At 45.7% G+C, this 16493-nt stretch overlaps 1 protein-coding gene across 12 annotated transcripts in view; it reads right to left on the bottom strand.

Moving 5' to 3' along the window:
- Window positions 1-16493, bottom strand: part of nav3 (neuron navigator 3) — a 443539-nt gene that overhangs the window by 142000 nt on the left and 285046 nt on the right. For 11 of the 12 annotated variants that reach the window (XM_030440425.1, XM_030440422.1, XM_030440427.1 and 8 more), the window contains 2 exons: window positions 2907-3024; window positions 449-501 (listed from right to left, as the gene is read on the bottom strand). In XM_030440425.1, coding sequence (XP_030296285.1) covers window positions 449-501; window positions 2907-3024 — 171 coding nt within the window. Of the gene's footprint in view, window positions 1-448; window positions 502-2906; window positions 3025-5106; window positions 5233-16493 lie in introns of those variants that run through there. The other variant, XM_030440428.1, reaches the window with a different exon arrangement.

The following is a 16493-nucleotide window of genomic DNA, read 5'->3' as shown; positions in this document are numbered from 1 at the left end:
ATTATCAAAACATGAGAAGTTACCAGTCATGACAGCTGTCGAACGAGTGGAGTAAAACGCACAATAATTCCCTCCGACATGTAGAGTACCAGTATGAAGTCGGAAAGAAAGGGCATGCTTAAAGAAAAAGAAATCACAAGTTTCCCACAAATTAGAAAATGTACTTAGTTACTTCGCAGAACTAGAGTAGTTGAATTGTACTTTCAGAGTGTGAACTGTTGCGTTATCTCTGCATCAACACACTGGCTGCACGTAATCTAGGAACCTAAGTTTATCATACTGTTCCACTTCAGTTAAAAAAAGAGAAAAAAAAAAAAAAAAGTTTATAAAACCACAAATGTGAAACCTAATTGCGGCTGTAACGGCAGGGCAGTTAAAAGAAGGTACCTCAGATAAATATCCCTCATGTAGCAGTGCATTAAAGGACGGCTGGAGCTGAAACACTCACCATTTGCGACTGGCTCCTGGGGCTGCCATTGATATCCTCCACCTTCTCATTCGCTGCGTGAGAAAAGGAGAATGAAGAAGTTTTGTTACTGTCGTCCCATTCTGAACTTCAACATCCCCCACGTCTAAGCGCTTCTGAGTTCAGGTGCACAAATCCAGCGAGGAAACCTCCGTTGAGTCAAGCATGGGAGCGTATGTTTGTGTGTGCGTGAGTGAGTGTGTGCGTGTGTGTGTGTGTGTGTGCGTGAGTGAGTGAGTTTGTTGACGTGCGGAGCGACGCAGGAAAGGTCTGGGAAGCAAAGCTGCCTAATTCGTCAGCTGCTGCCAGAGAATTTCTGACAGGCCGGCTTGGCCTCATTGTCTTTTCGGGCGAGCAGGGAGGGTAAAGTTTCAATCCAGCGGAGAGAGAGAGAGAGGGAGAGAGAGGGGAGACACATAGAGAGGGGGGGGGGGCAGAGCGAGGGAGCAAGAGAGAGAGGGAGAAAGTTAGAGATAGTAGGGGAGTTAGACGGGTTGAAAAAAAATGAGAGAGACTTAGGGAGACAGACAGCATCAGTGAGAAGGCAGCATGTGTAATAGAGAGGAAAATGTGTTGTGTGTGAGTGTGTGTGTGTGTGTGTGTGTGTGTGTGTGTGAGCGTGTGTGTGTGTGATAAACAGTTGGAGAGGGAGTCCCAGAAAGTGAAAAGTTGATGGAAGAAAGGGGGACAGACAGACATAAGAGGAAGAAAAAGAATGCATGAGAGGGAAGATTTTTGAAGACACAATTGCAGAAGAGAACTGAGTCGGTGAATTTGAGCATTTTCTGACGGTGCGTCCCCCATCAGCGGTGCCTACCACAATGCAGACCGCTTTCAAAAAAGTGATGAGTGTGACTGTTTTCTTCCGTCCGACCTCTATGGTTAGTGTTTCAGTAAATAGCACTTGTTTGCGGTTGGGGGGAGAGTGTAATCGTTGTTAAAGTCGGTTGTACGTAGACGGCACATGCCAACTAATGTGTGATTCCGTCTCCACATGCAGACACCAAATGTAGAAACCGATCAGTGCGTATGTGCTGTAGACAGTCATAAGGCTCACAAGCAGCCAAGTCGCCAGAATAAAACGGCATTGTACGTTTCTGCGAAATATGGATACGCTCAAGTTTGTGCGTTTCATATCGACATTTCTACAAAACGTTTCTTGTCGCCGGACAGCTTAATTTCATGTCAGCAGTGTGGGGTGGGGGTGGCTTTTCAACATTTGCAAGTGTGGAACCACTGTTCATATTCCAGATGTGTTTGTTGGGACAAAACCAGGTAAGTGAAAACAGGATCTTTTCCTACGTTTTTGTGCCTAAACCTAAGTGAAAATTGAAAATAAAGAGACAAAGTTTTAACATATCTGTGGAAATGTACATCACCATCTTTTCTTCTGGTGGCTGGGTCCTTTACAGGAGGGTGCAACATGCCAATAAGACAACTTTTGAGACACTGCGGGATAGTCTTGATAGGCTATATCAAAGGAACACTCACTGACAACTTTAATGCCATTACTGCAATCTTAATTGGAACTCTCGCACTACTGCTGAAAATTGCAATCACAATATTGTGCGGAGTTTTTGCCCAACCCTGGTTAAAGCAAGCGCCGGATGGGAGGAAAAGAGGAGAGCAAGAGAAAGTAGGATTGGGGAGAGAAATGAAAGACATTTTGAGGGAGGGAGAGAGAGACCCAGAAAAAGTTAAACTGTGGAGGGAGTGAAAGAGAGAGAGAAGGAGGGAGAAGGAGAGCGCCAGATAGGAAGAGAGACGCTGAGACATAAAAGGTGAGTGAGGGACAGACAGGAAGACAGAGAGAAAGACAGGAAGAGGGAGAGATAAACTCTCTCCGGGGTCCAACTGGAGACACATGCTGCTGCGCCCCTGGGTGTCAGAGTCATAGATCTCTGCTGCTGCTGCTGCTGCTGCTGCTGCTCGCCCGGCACCCAAAACAAGAGAGAGCTGCTGTGATTTGGCCCAAATATTGTATCAGACTGAGGAACAGCTTCCCTCCAACTCACCACAACAAAGTGTGTGTGTGTGTGTGTGTGTGTGTGTGTGTGTGTGTGTGTGTGTGTGTCTATGTGCGTGTGTCTGTGGGTGGCCGCCTCATCTAGCAGTCAGAATGAATTATAGACCCATGCGGTGCGTTATGGCTGGATTTATTCATCTTTGCTTTGTTAATATTTCCTTTAAACACTGAAAGTAATACCTGGAGTGAGACATTACACCGCGCTGCTAACAGAACTTTCTCTTCTGTCACGATAATTATGCAGATTACAGCTGAATGGGCTGAAGGTGTGAAGTGAATCACTTGGGCATTAAAAGATGGAGAAAGCTTGGAAGAAGAGGAGAGGGAGGGAATAGAGTAATGGACGACACAGGTGTGTGTGTGTGTGTGTGTGTGTGTGTGTGTGTGTGTGTGTGTGTGCGCGCGTGTCCCTACCTATGATCTGGATGATCTGTGCCAGCAGGACTCCATCGGTGACGTCCTGGCTCAGGTCCTTGATGAGGCGCTGACAGCCGGACTTGGCCAGGTAGTGGTTGGCCCAGTCGGTGTAGATCTGCAACGACACAAAAACACATCCTGTAAGTTTCTCTGTGTGTGTGTGTGTGAGGAACAGAGACAGAGAGTACGTGTGCGTACGTGCGTGTGTGTCCGACACAGGAAATTCGGCAGGAAATTGTAGTTCGATTCAGTTTATTCTCCGAGCGATGATAATAAAGTGCGCGCACAAGAGCACAAAATGAGTGTCAGATACTAGCGCGACCGAACACTGTTGATCAGCTTGTGATGTGGCAACCCATAATCTTCTGTCATCTGACAACCCTAACCCTTCCAGTTTGCATTTCTGAAATAACACGATAAAATGACAACAGATAAGACATTGTTATACATAATTCTATGATCTGAACATCAATTCTCTGGGTCAGAAGTCCAGATGGGAAATCTGAAATTCAGGAATTATTTTACTATAGTACCTTTGTGTCTATTAAACAGTAGCACATATGGCTGTATGGAAATGGAAAAAGATATAATCAATCTATAATCCATTTTCTCAGTAACTGGAGTTGCTGTTGCTTCAGTTTCTGTACTGAAGGGGCCATGGAGAAAGATTTGTACTTTTGAGGACTTTCTGAGGTTCATACTGTCTGTAAACGTGACCAATATCTACTCCTATCATGACACTTCTTATCTTTTGGTGAACATCTTGATATTTGAGACTTTCTGTCCAACTTAAGATGCTGCCCTGCCTCTCAGCTTCCTCTACAGTGTAGTGCTCAATGTCCTGCCAGGGAGTGCTGTCCAAACACTCAGGCTCTCTGCACGTCTCCGCGACCCAAACACAAATATTTCATCGAGCTCTAGCGCCCAGATCGCAGAGAGAACACCGATGTTTATGATCTCTCTCCATGAGATTCATAAAGGATCCAAACGAACATTTTGACTACAGATAGATGTTTAAGTGACAGCCTGTGCAATACAGAACCCAAATGTTAGACGACACACCATCTTTCAGATGTTGGCTGGATGTCTGGTTGCCTTTTCTTTTCCAACAATCGTAAAATGGATTATTTGATCTAATTTAAATTCAACGACTGTTCTAATGAATCCAGTCTTAATCAAGACATTAGCCGCAACAGGTGGATTCAATATCCCAACAATGTGCCTAAACCCGGAAGAGCAGCACGTCGGATAATCTTTTGTATTGTCACCTAAACCTCTTAACAGCCGCTTTGTCTTTCGTTAGAGCCCATAAGCTGACCGATAAGTGACGCTTCGTTGGCCAGGCGACGGACTGATCTCGACAGCTGCTGTGGTTTCTCTCCGGGCTCCGAAGACGAAAGATGTGAATCACATTTGGCCTCCAAGCTCCTGGCCTCAGGAATGTATACTGAGAGAATCAGGTTCTCTTGCGTGGAAACAGTTAGATTTTTTCACGAACAAACTTTTGGATCGGAGAAAACTCTAAAGGTTGAAGCTCTGTCTCTGGTTCAAGCAGCCACCAAACTTTTTGAGACTTCGTTCCAGACTCCTCTCACTAAGAACCAGACAGCACCTGAGAAATGACAACATTAACTAGAGAAGAGATCCGGTTCCTCCCACTGCGCAGTGGGTGCGTTTGATACAAATTTCCATGGACAGCCATGGAGGAACATCTTTATTCCTGCTAGGCTTGAACTGAGAGTATGGGACCCACAAAAAGTCTGTACCAGCCCATATAAAGACACTTACTGCTGCTGCACTGCAGCCTCAAACTTTTCTTGTTATCCACGGATTTAACACCAAAAAAAAAAAAAAGAAAAAGAGCAATACAGGGGCTCAAACAGCATGAGAGACTTTGAATGACGAAAATCCCCAGAGAAATGTAAGATCGTTCATGAGGGTTTGGTGTGGACCTTATACAACGAGTCCCTTAATGTCAATAAGTAGAATCACTTCAGATGTAAAGTTCATATTCCTGTGGTGTCTGTGCCATACCTACTCTCAGTCAAAGAACTTAAACATCTCATCTCTGTAGATGAACTTTCTATAACAGGAACGGGGTTCTCAGCGTCTCTAATGGTAGGCACTTCCCCGAGGAATTCCCTATAAAACTTAACCATTTCTCATGATGAAATAATCCGTTTTTCCCCTCATTTACCTCACACACCGCTCCCAATTAAAACCAGTCCTCTCCCGCTTCTTTTGTTTTCTTGGAAGCAAGACTTTTTTTTTTTTTTCGCTCCAATAAAGATGCCGCCTCTCAGAGGTTTGTTTCTGTTGTGGTTTCCTGCTACGACTCTCTCCATGATGAGATGTCGTAAAGAGCGAACCCCAAAACATGAGAGCGGTCAGAGGGGGAGAGCACACATTCAAAGACAGACAAACACGCAGCCGCCGAAACCTGCTTGCACACAAACGGACACGCACACAGACACGCGGAAAAATCAATTCACTGTCCCAGCAGCCACCTCTGACTGCCATGCATCCGTCACTTTATCGCCTCTCTTGCCACCTTAAAAAGTTGCAGGTACGGAGGATTAACACCCTTTGCAGAGGAACAGAGAGAAAGACCGCCAAAGTTAAGACTCTCCCCACAGCAGATGTCAGCTTTCAATCCAAATGTTGCTCAAAATGTAACCACATTTCCCCCAAAATATGCAAAAGAAGTGAGAATTAATTTTCTTTTCCTTTCTACTTTTAATTCTCCGTCTGGGCCAGGTGCCATTACAGAAGAAGAAGTGGAAGTATTTCAAAGAGCGCTGCCAATCAAACCTTAAATGAAGAAACGTGATGTTGAGAACATTATGGAGAAATGGCAATTATGTTCAAACAGATCAAAGTTTTTTACGAAGAGTGACAGGTAAGTGAGTTCAACACCGGCGCCCCACAGGGCTGTGTGCTCGGCTCCCTCCTGTTCACACTTCACTCCCAGAGTTCAAGAGAACTCTTTAGTGAAGTATGCAGACGACACCGCCATCATCTGCTGCATCATCCACTGCCAAACCCTCGGACAACAGAGCAGCTTCTTTCCTCAGGCAGTGAGACTCCTCAGTTAATCCTTCTCTCTCCAACGTATAAATAGTGTTTGTTCTTGTATTGTTGTTTCTTTTTCCGTGGTGTCGCTATGAAAAGAGTTCAAACACCTTAACTTGCATGTGTCCTGTATGTGGCGATCCATGTTTCCACTGCACTCTGTTGCATTTTTGCTTTTAATTATTCTTTCTTTCCACAGCTCACTGTAAAGTAAGTTATGCAAACTCCTACTGCTTTTTCACTGCGCAAATTGAAAATGTCCCAAAAAAAAACAAAAACTGATGGATAGAAAAACTATCAATGTTTCGAGGCAAAGAGAGGACACTGAGTCCTTTCCTCAACTCCTGTGTACGGAGCGAGTCAGAAATAAGGCGAGGAGGTATAGGGAGCGATCCAGATACCCGACAGATTAATTCAATTTGGGCGAGTTTGTGGCTAAAATAGCCAGCTGCCTCTGCGTCTGCTGCAGCTCCTGCAGGGATGTGTTACCAAAAAAACACACATCCTCAGGGCTATACACTACCTACACAGCCTGGAGGTCAAACTACATTTGCATCTGATTTGGACAGTTGTCTTTATGCTGCACGCTGCAGTGGATTAGCAGCGCTTGCCACAGTGAGAACAATTCAGCCTCACGCAGGCTGACAGTCACAGGAAAGTAAACCAAATCCACTTCAACAGCCCGCTCCGTGCAAACACTCTTTTCCTGTCTGCAAACACTTGTCTTGCTGACTGATATAAAGCCTTGGCGTATGAATCTACAATGGATCAAACAAGGCACTGGGGGTGTTCAATAATTAAATTGGAGTCTGGCTCGGACTCCAACAAGCGTCATTCTTTTTAAATGTATCAAACTGCACTCTGCCAGTGATTTGAGAAAGGCTGCCTTCTTTCCGTGGTTCAAACAGAAGCTCAGCGCGGATTGCTAAGTAGGATGTATATACGAATCTGGACGTCCCATCGAGGTCGAAATGGTTTATGGACCACACATTCCCCGTCCACCCAACCCTAATACAGCAATGAATTATGGCCCACAGGTGGCCCAAATCCAATCACCAGAACAAGGGTGCCCATGACATAACAATATCTCAGCCAACTGTATGGCTATGGCTGGCCTGATATTCTGGCCCATATGTTACAGGCACCTGTGTTTTGGCTACCAGATCTGGACCACCCCTGGACCGTAATTCATTGCCGACCGATTTTTCTAACAAACACTTGAGGAAAAAAATCCTTCAGCGTCTTGTAAAACAGCCTATTTTTACTTCGTTATGCAGCAGCATGGGAACAGATTTTTTTTAAGTCATTCAATCCCTGTTGCCTCCTCCTGAAAAGCCCCGGTTGGTGGAATGTACTCAATTTGAAGACTTTGTGACAGCTCACAATAACGCTGAGTCACTTTCTATGGTTTGTTTTGGTCCAACCTGCCCACTTTGGTACAGCGTGTTCTCCGAAATTCTGTTTTCAGCTGACATATGTCAAGTTGTGGAAGCGAAAGCCATCATGCTGGAAAACACATTTTCAGCGCTTCCACAGGGACATAATTAAGTTTCTAGCCAAAACCCATCGTCGGTTGACTTTACTGCTGTATAAACTGAGTGCATACAATTGATTCGCATTGTTCTGTTCAACACAAAAGATCAAACTGGATTAAAAATTGCCAGTCATCTCAAGAAATCTCAAGAAAACTGGATAACTGCTGACGTGAAACAGCTGCAGGAAGTGTCAGCCAGTGTGGACATTTTCAGAAATCCCCTCTCAGCAGATCAGTTTGAAACATTGCACGAACAGAATCAACTTCAACCGAGTTCAGACAAATCGAGGCAAAGATGAGAGAAGACGGAACTTAAAGTTCAGTTGGGTAAAAAAAAAAAGGCTTAAAGCTGCAGTGTCCTGGGTTCGAACCTGACCTGAGACCTCTGCTCCCCTCTCCGGGCTGCCTTACAAAGCAGACATCAAAGACACGCGCTTTAAGAAGGCTGCCTCCTGTCTCTGCGTGAGCGCCGACTCACTGATCCTCTCACTTCACGACTCCTCAGAGTTCAGTCTGTCAGCCTCCTGCACTCGTTAGCCTCTCCTCTCTGAATCCCAATCGCTTTGGGAAGCGGAGCTACGACAGAGGCTAAACATCAGCAATAACGCCACCTTCGCTGGTGCTGACTGAGACTACTGACATCATAGAGACACACAAGCTGGATGGGACAACACACGCGCGCACACACACACACACACACACACACACACAGACACTCACACACATGCATGTACGTGCAATCTACACGCTCCCCAGCCACTTATACAAAAGCAAACACAAGTGAATCCCCCTCCCCTTGCCCACCCTCCTTCCTCTTTCTTCCTGTCGGCAGCCAGCATCAATCAGCACAAGTCCAGTCTCTGTGATGATGTTATCCTTATTGATGTCACAAGAAGTATCTTCTTCTCTTGCCCTCTCCTTCTCTTCCTCTCTACCTGCTCTGCGGATCTCTCCACTGGGAGCCGGGGATCCCAAACGCCGCCACACACAAACAGCCCGCTCTCACCCCGGAGCAGATAAACTGCCTTCAACAGTCCTGATCACAATGCAGTGACTACAGCTACGCAGGTATTATTGGCACAGGCTGCAGTGGCGCCGTTCAGCCTCCGGGGGGAGCCGGGTAGCGGGAGAGAGATGAGACGCTGGAGTGAGAGGAGACGGGGCAGAGAGGGAGTCAAAGTAAGCAGGGCTCACTGTGGTTCCCCTGTATTTAATAATGTGATCCCATTGAATGCCTGTTAATGTATGGGCTCTTTAATCAGGGCATCACTCCAACACTGTCTAATAAATTAAGAACTAAATTACGTTCAAGGGGTCTGAGCATACATGCAGTCACTTGGAGGACATTTAGCTGTGTAGTGCTGTTTGAAAACAGGCGAGCCCTGAGAGACGTCTCCTCTCTGGCTACGCTGGCCCAGAGAAAACCACGACTTGGCACCGGCGCCCCTCCCGCACGGGTCCTTAAATGTAATTAAACACAACATCAAGATGCATTAACTGAACGAGCTATGAGCCAGCGGAATCGATGGAGCTGCGATGTGATGGAGCCTCCTCCATGATTCTCCTCGTCTCTGTCTCTGGGTCACGACAAACAAGGGGTGATGGAGGGATGGAGAGAGGATCGGTTGCCCCAGTAGGGCATGCTGGCAGGCAGGTGGGCCATAAAACGTTGTCTTTGTTCACATACTATTAATTACTGAATTCACTAAAATAATTTTGGTACATTTTTGGATTGTTCCAAACCAGTCAACCTCTATGGTGGTTTTTTTCTGATGAGGATGGGCTGGAAAAGTCTGTTTCTCGGTGTGCTTGAGGTGGGACCTTTTTACGTCACATTTGTCAAGTGCCTGAACATGACTGGCAAGTAGTTGTGACTTCATGAGTTCATAATTGTAAGTACACACTGACATGTAAGGTGAGCAAAGAGAAACTGTCCTTCAGCAGGACAGAGCTCAAGGACTTGTGATATCTTGTAAAATGACAACATGGAGTCAGTGAAGGAGGACTGTGGTAATAATATCATATGGCCTGGCTTGATGATGATGATGATGATGATGATGATGATGATGATGATGTTGAGTCTTAAATAACTTCCCTAAAAATAAAAGTTTTTGTATCTGGACAGCTATGCAGTCAAACAGCACATTTTGGAGGAAGGAAAAGTGTGAATCCAATTTTTTTTTTAGGGTCAGTCCTCGAGACCTCCAACTGTGAGCATCTGCTGCCTTCCCCGTCAGTGTGTCCACTGCAGAGCGGGTCCAAATGAAAGATAGCTATGAGACTTGAACCTTGAGAAATCCTTCAGGGGCAGGCACAACTGTCAGTGTCCAACTACACTGTCGGAGCACCTGGAAGCCATTTCCACTATATAAACCTTGTTTTCTGGGACGAGCCTGACGCATCTCTATCCCCTGTGGATCCATCATTATCTTGTCCTGGGAGTGGAATAGAGAGGCCCTCCTTCAAACCCACCTAATCCAGAGGTAATAGCAGCAGGCAGCTTTCCAACATGGCTTTACTCCAACCTCGCAAACACCCAAGTGGGGAGTTTACTCCGACGATATACAAATCGCAGACTCAGAGTTTCCTTGTGGCCTGGCGCTGGTGAGGGGGGATCAAAAATAATAACTTTATTTACGCGGCGGCGCTCTCCGCAACAATTTGAACAGGCAGAAACGGACTGCGACGCTGGTGGACGTGAAATGGGATGAGCGGGGAGAACCGTTTGTTGCCGTGCCAACGGTCAATCACAGCCGAGTCTGTGTGTGTGCGGCTGGGGGGGATTTGGGGGGTGAGAGGAGATCCGTCCAGCTGTATTTACAAGACTGATAAAGCAGCTTTGCACACAGCGATAAAACACTAATCAGATGCAACTGCAGATGTGAAATAGAAGCAAGAATTAATGTCTAAATCTAAACTGAGGCTTATGAAAACATGTCAATTGACTCTAATCTCCCCTGCCAAAAGAAAGCTCCTTTGACTCCGCAGCCAAAGTCTTACTCAACGTTTCCTAAGAGCCTAATAAGTGTGCATCACTGTTTGTTTGGCTTGTTTTGTTCCAAGGAAAACTGATTAACATGCACGCTGCGTTCAAGGTCCCGCTGAGTGGTACGTCATTGGGCAGCTCCATCCGAGAAAGGCGGACATACAGGTGGGCTCGATCACCGCAGAGCAAGACAAGGGTGAATTGTATTAGTTTTCTGAACTATTCTAGAAGATTCAAACCTTGTCATTTTCAGCCTGGCCCTGACCGAATGACCTCACCGAGACCAGCAGATAAGACGGAGCGATGAGCCCGCTGCTGAAAAAAAAAACAACGAAACCTTCAGTCATCGCCGTCTCTCATGCCACGATCTGCCAAGCCACTTTGTCGTTTCAGGGGAAATCCTGAGCACAAAATGACATAATTGCATGGCTGGGAGAAGTTTGGACACACAATCCATGTTGGACGCGCTCGCACACGTCAGTCATGAGCCGATCTCTCCGTATCGCGAGCGGGAACCCGAAGGCCAACGAGTGGATGGAGGGAGAGTGAACGAGAGAAAAAAAGGGAGAGAAGATAAGGACGGAGAATGACAGCTCCAAAGCAGCTTGAAGACAGACGAGAACAACACAATTTGGAGACAGACAGCAGCAGGCAGACGAGAATAAAAGATTGTTGACCAATTTGATAAACTGTCAGCGGTTACAAGTGCCAATTACTGGCAATCATTCGCCAAAGCAGCAAAATTTTTAAGGTAGCACACGCGGGAACTATTACAGCTTTCCACTATTTCCTTGCCAGGAAAAATGCTAAAATATCTGATATCATTCTGTTTCATAGCGCCAGCCGGGCACATGAAGGACGCATCTAAATCATGGTTATCCACTGGCTATAAAACACCGAGCACAATGTAACCCAATGACTGGGAACATCAGCGTCGACGCATCAATTTCCTGCCGACCTCCGACCCGCACGGAGAAAGCGCACGGCGCGGCAGCAAACCCCAGGCCAGTTAAATTCAGCGGCTCATTCAGGAAGCCGGGAGCCGCTTTGCACAACCTCCAAACACACATCCCAACACACAAACAGCCTTTCCTTCCTCAGCCGGCAGCCTTGACCCCAAACCAGAAGACAGAAGAGGAGATTTACACCGTCTCCGGGTCCAACAGGTCATTTAGTCTGCACAGTCGTAAAACGCAGAGGTGAAGTGGTGAAAACTACATTTAAGGAGTGAGATATAAAAATAAAACACTGAAGAACACATGAGATATGTTTTTCATAATGGTCCCATCCAGCCATTATGGAGACATTTAAAAGGCACTAAGGGAGCTTGGAGTATAGGTTGGCTAGAAATACAAACACAGGATAAGCGCAAAATGTTGAAAACTTACAGGGAAGCATCTTTGAAGTTTATGCCGAGCAAATTTCACGCGCGTACAGAAGTCACTGTGCGAAAGCTGAATATTAGTTTGTCACGTACATTCAAAGAGAGAGTTGTAAGATTCTTCTTCGTTAATGCGGCGATTTCATAAGCGATGTGATTCATGACTTTGTCGTTGCTCCGCGTTAAACTTCATGGCAGCAATCGTTTTGTAAGCCTCGTTACATCGCAACGCCTTAAATCATGAAGTGATATTTATAATGCGTAGTTGGAAGTTCAAGCGCGAGTACGGGTTCAAAATGGTTTTTATTTTTGGAGGAATGTGCCATCCACGTCACACTAGTGTTTTTAATCACCTACGTTATAAATGAACGCATTCCATATTTCATCATATGTATAAACTTCAGTCGTGCACTGTACGTTTTTTGAATCATTTCGTTTTATCACTGTTATTTAACGTCCTCCCCTCTGCGCTGTGTTTTATTACCGAGATAAAAATACTTGAAATCCCATAAATAACCTCAACCAAAGCCGTGTGTTCCAGCCATCATCTCTGCCCTTAAACTACAGACATGTAGACTGCAGCAGATGCTGAGGCAGTCGCTCACACACGCACTGTGTCCTCGCAGCGGGGTTTATGAGACTTTTTGCGCACTCAGACACAAGCAGTATCTCACCTTACCATGCTAACCACAGCGTGTGAGGCAGCGTCTGGCCCTGCCGGCTCTGTGGCGTGCGAGCCAGACAGTGCCACCGTCGCGCCTTGGTGAAGGACACACAAAAAGCGCGTGTGCACACTGGCAGGCAGGCAGGCAGGCAGGCACGCAGCCTCACAATCATTTTGAGCTCTCTCCGCGGCTCTCACCTCCCTCTCACACCCATTCTGTGCGTCACAAAAATAACTATCCAAAAACAGAACCAAAAAAAAAAAAAGCAGAGGGGTTGTATTTTCAGATGCATGTTGGCTGTGGCCTGTTGAGACAATGCTTTAAAAAAAAAGGCTAGCTAGCAGATAAGTGACATTCGGACTCACAGAGGAGACCTGTGTTCGTTAGCTGTTGAGCCGCTAGCTCGCATGAGCTCCTTCCACAGGCTTACATCACTGTACAACACACAGCGTTGCCTCACTGTAGTGGTAATTGCTCTAATTGAAGAGCTGCGTCGAGCGGCGGGCAAACCTTTTCTGCTCGGAGGCGGCCTTAACAAGCGTCCCGAGGCTTCCAGCTGACACCCGTCTATTCCGGGATGCCGCAGGGCTCTGTAATCATTCCTTCAGACCTCTGCAGGCTCCGCCCCCCCCCCACTCTAAAACACACAAATAAATCAGGAGCGGCAAACAGGCCACCGTGTCATTAGCTGCCCCTGCTGCAGCGAGAAGCTCGGCCAGAAATATACTGCTGCAGATGCACATAATCAGATCCTCATCGTTCTCCCAGAGGGTTTGAATTATCCTCTGAAACTGAGTCCAACAAAAACCAAATCAGGAGGACATGATCTGTGTTGGTGTGACTCACTGCTGGCCTGTACAGATTAGTCACACTTCCTCACAGCATCTGACTGGCTCGCTTGTTCATTAACTCAAGATGAGTCAGCTGCTGAGTTTCACTAGTTTTCGGTGGTTGACTGGGCTCCAATTAGGCCTGATTTGGAAGCACTTTCCCTCACAGCAACTGTTGCCTCTCAGGAGTGTGATAAAATGGATTTATTTTCAGCAGAACAGCCCCTGTATGAAATGTAAATGACAAGGAAAACACAGAAATAAGAACACAGGGGGGTTGTAATCAGGCCTGTGCAGACGGGAGGTCAAAAGTTTGCAGAGTTTTTTGTGGACAAACGCTCATATTTACAGCCCTCGGCTTATGGCAAACAGTGTTCTAGGCCCACAAAGCTATCAGCAGCCCACCAACTGCTCAGGTCGCGATCAGGTATCAGCCCCATTGGACGAACGTGGCCTTTGTTGCTTGTGTAAAAAGCCAATTTATAAGCCCATTTGTATTCAGTACACAACACATGTCTGTTTGGTTTCAATCGGGACTGCCATCTGCTTGTTGAGAAACAAATTAATGTAGATCACTAGATTAATGGGTTTTTGATTGGGTGCCGTCCAGACTGCCAGGAGCCCGGGCCGCTTTTTTATTAACAAGCCCCTGAGAGGACGGGGACGGGACAGCGACACAACGCCCAGGCACTTAGCGGAGCGGTCAGACTGCTAAACGCGCTGATTGCTGTGTACACAGACCGACTGTACGAATACGAGCAAAGTCTTTAGCTTCAATAATAACAAACGACGGTGCAACGAGAGGATGTCATTTGTTATTTGTTTTTCGAGTGATTGGTTTTATTATGGATAGAAGTTGTTCTGTGAAGACGGAGGGAAAATCAATCATTCTGTCCCCTGACTTTTCATTTCATTGGCGCTCTATCAATTAGCCTAGCAGCAAGAAAACGTCTCTGGTGTCAAGTTTCTTTTTTCCAGTTCTGCCAGATACAGAAGATGATGCACGATATCTCTATCTGGATTATATTGCCCTGGGCACGAGCAAGACTATCCATGGCCCGGGCCCGACCACAACGTTTGATTTGGCCCCACAAGATGTTTCTAACGAAAAAAAAAAAACATATATATATATATATATATATATTTATATATCAATTTCAAAATGTTTAATATGAAGCACTATTTATGGTATTTCATTTTTGTGAGGCAAAAATCATCTTTGAATGTGCAGGGTCATCATTAATTGTTATAATCCTAGTACTATTTGGCTTCTGGACAATAAAATACAACATAATAGATGTTTACTTTTGGCCTGTGGCCCATTGTTAAGCTCCACTTTTCTCCACACATCCATATGGAGAAACAATGGCAAATTTCTGGCAGCAGCGCCTGGTCACATGCCTTCCTCGGAATAAAGTGTTCACAAGTCGGCTGAAAGGCGAGACAGAAAAGAATCATGTTATATCCACTCCAGCTCAACAGGAAGGCTGAAGCTGTGCGGGGATCGTTTCCGCCTTGAGAAGACAGACTGCACTCAACACCTTTACAGTACTTGAGGGCCCTGCTCTGCAAGACAAGTGCTTTCCACGCAGTGACCAGCAGAGGGCTCCACCACACTGACCCTCAGCCTCCTCATCCGGCAGCAGATATCAAGCGAGTTCGCCTTTTGTGGAGCTGCCGACTGCCGAAAAAAGCAGTCGGGGGTCGGTACAGATGAACTTAATGAGTCATTCAAGGATCATCTGTGAATCACTGTTTGAGAGTGAAAGCCAGAAACTGCCGGCCACTTCAAACGCAGAGTGGCTTTGGCTCTTTGGTTTGTAATGAGGCATATTTCCCTCTGTTCTCTGCAGCCATAACCATTAAACCAGATTCCCCCTCGTCCAGACCTTAAAAGAACAGATTAGCGAGCACTGACAGACAGAGTCCATGAAATGCCCCTTTAAACTCACGTCAATGAGTATACCATAACAGACGGGATACAAGTTGTGTTGGTTAGAAGTAGGATTTTTACTTGTGTTTGTAACTTATGTAATTCTAAATAGTGGTTTGTCCAGTCATGCTTTCAGATTGAGGTTAATTCATCTTTTCACTCTCATCTGTATCACTGACAGCTAATGGTACGGTAATCAGATCAAACTGAGCACAGCCGTATAAAATATTTCAAATTCCATCAATTTCACACATCACTAAGAGTGGACTCGTCACCGCCGCTGCTGAAGACGGTGAAAAGACTTCCAATTTCGTCCGTAGCTATGATAAAGCATGAATAAATTAATTGATGGTGTCATGTCAGGGCATAAAATCTGAACGATGTGGGCATTTACTGTCCAGGCAGGGTCTAACAAAGAGACTATATTGAGCGGCATTGTGGGAAATGTATTGTCTGGCAGTTTTCACCCGTACCAGCGACTAAAAGTCACCACATCTCGTCCTGTGCCGCAGCGATTTTGACCGTCCTTAGCATACCGACTTTATGGAAGTGCAACACTAATCCTGTGGAGTTCCGCTTCCATGGAATTTTCTCGCGTTACTTCCCGACCAAATGAATGTCCAGGACCACATGAGCAGCGACAGCGCCGGGCAAAGACGGGGGTTAGACGATTTGGCTCTCCTACGGCAAAAACATGTGGCATTCGTTTCATGCAACAATTGTTATGCATACTTATTGATGCTGGTAATCCATGGAAATGAAGTTGCATTATGAAAAAAAAAACACACTGTGACCACCATTATTGTTAGTAAAAAATAAAGTTTTTTTTTTAATGAACTCAAGTGCAAAGTTATTCTGAGTTTATGACCACACCTGCTACATTAAACTAACACAAAAGGCCTCAAACTTAAAGACTTGGATTTAATTTTATTTCTTCCATACACTTTTCTCCACAGGGTTAGGCAAATGAGTGGTTCTCAAAATACCAGTGACTTATAATTCTTTTTTTTTTTTTTTTATAAATGGCCTTCATAGGAGCCAGATCTGGCTAATCAAACCCTCGTCTACCCTACTGCTCATCTCAGCGTGAGCGAGTCTGCACACTGTGGGCTTCTGTGACCTCTATGCTCCCCTCACACCCATCTACAGCATATAACTTCATTAGAGTGAGTGAGAGGTGTGT

The sequence above is a fragment of the Sparus aurata genome, chromosome 14, assembly GCF_900880675.1.
Source record: "Sparus aurata chromosome 14, fSpaAur1.1, whole genome shotgun sequence".
Lineage (NCBI taxonomy): Eukaryota > Metazoa > Chordata > Actinopteri > Spariformes > Sparidae > Sparus > Sparus aurata.
This window is presented reverse-complemented; position numbering and strand designations above follow the sequence as displayed.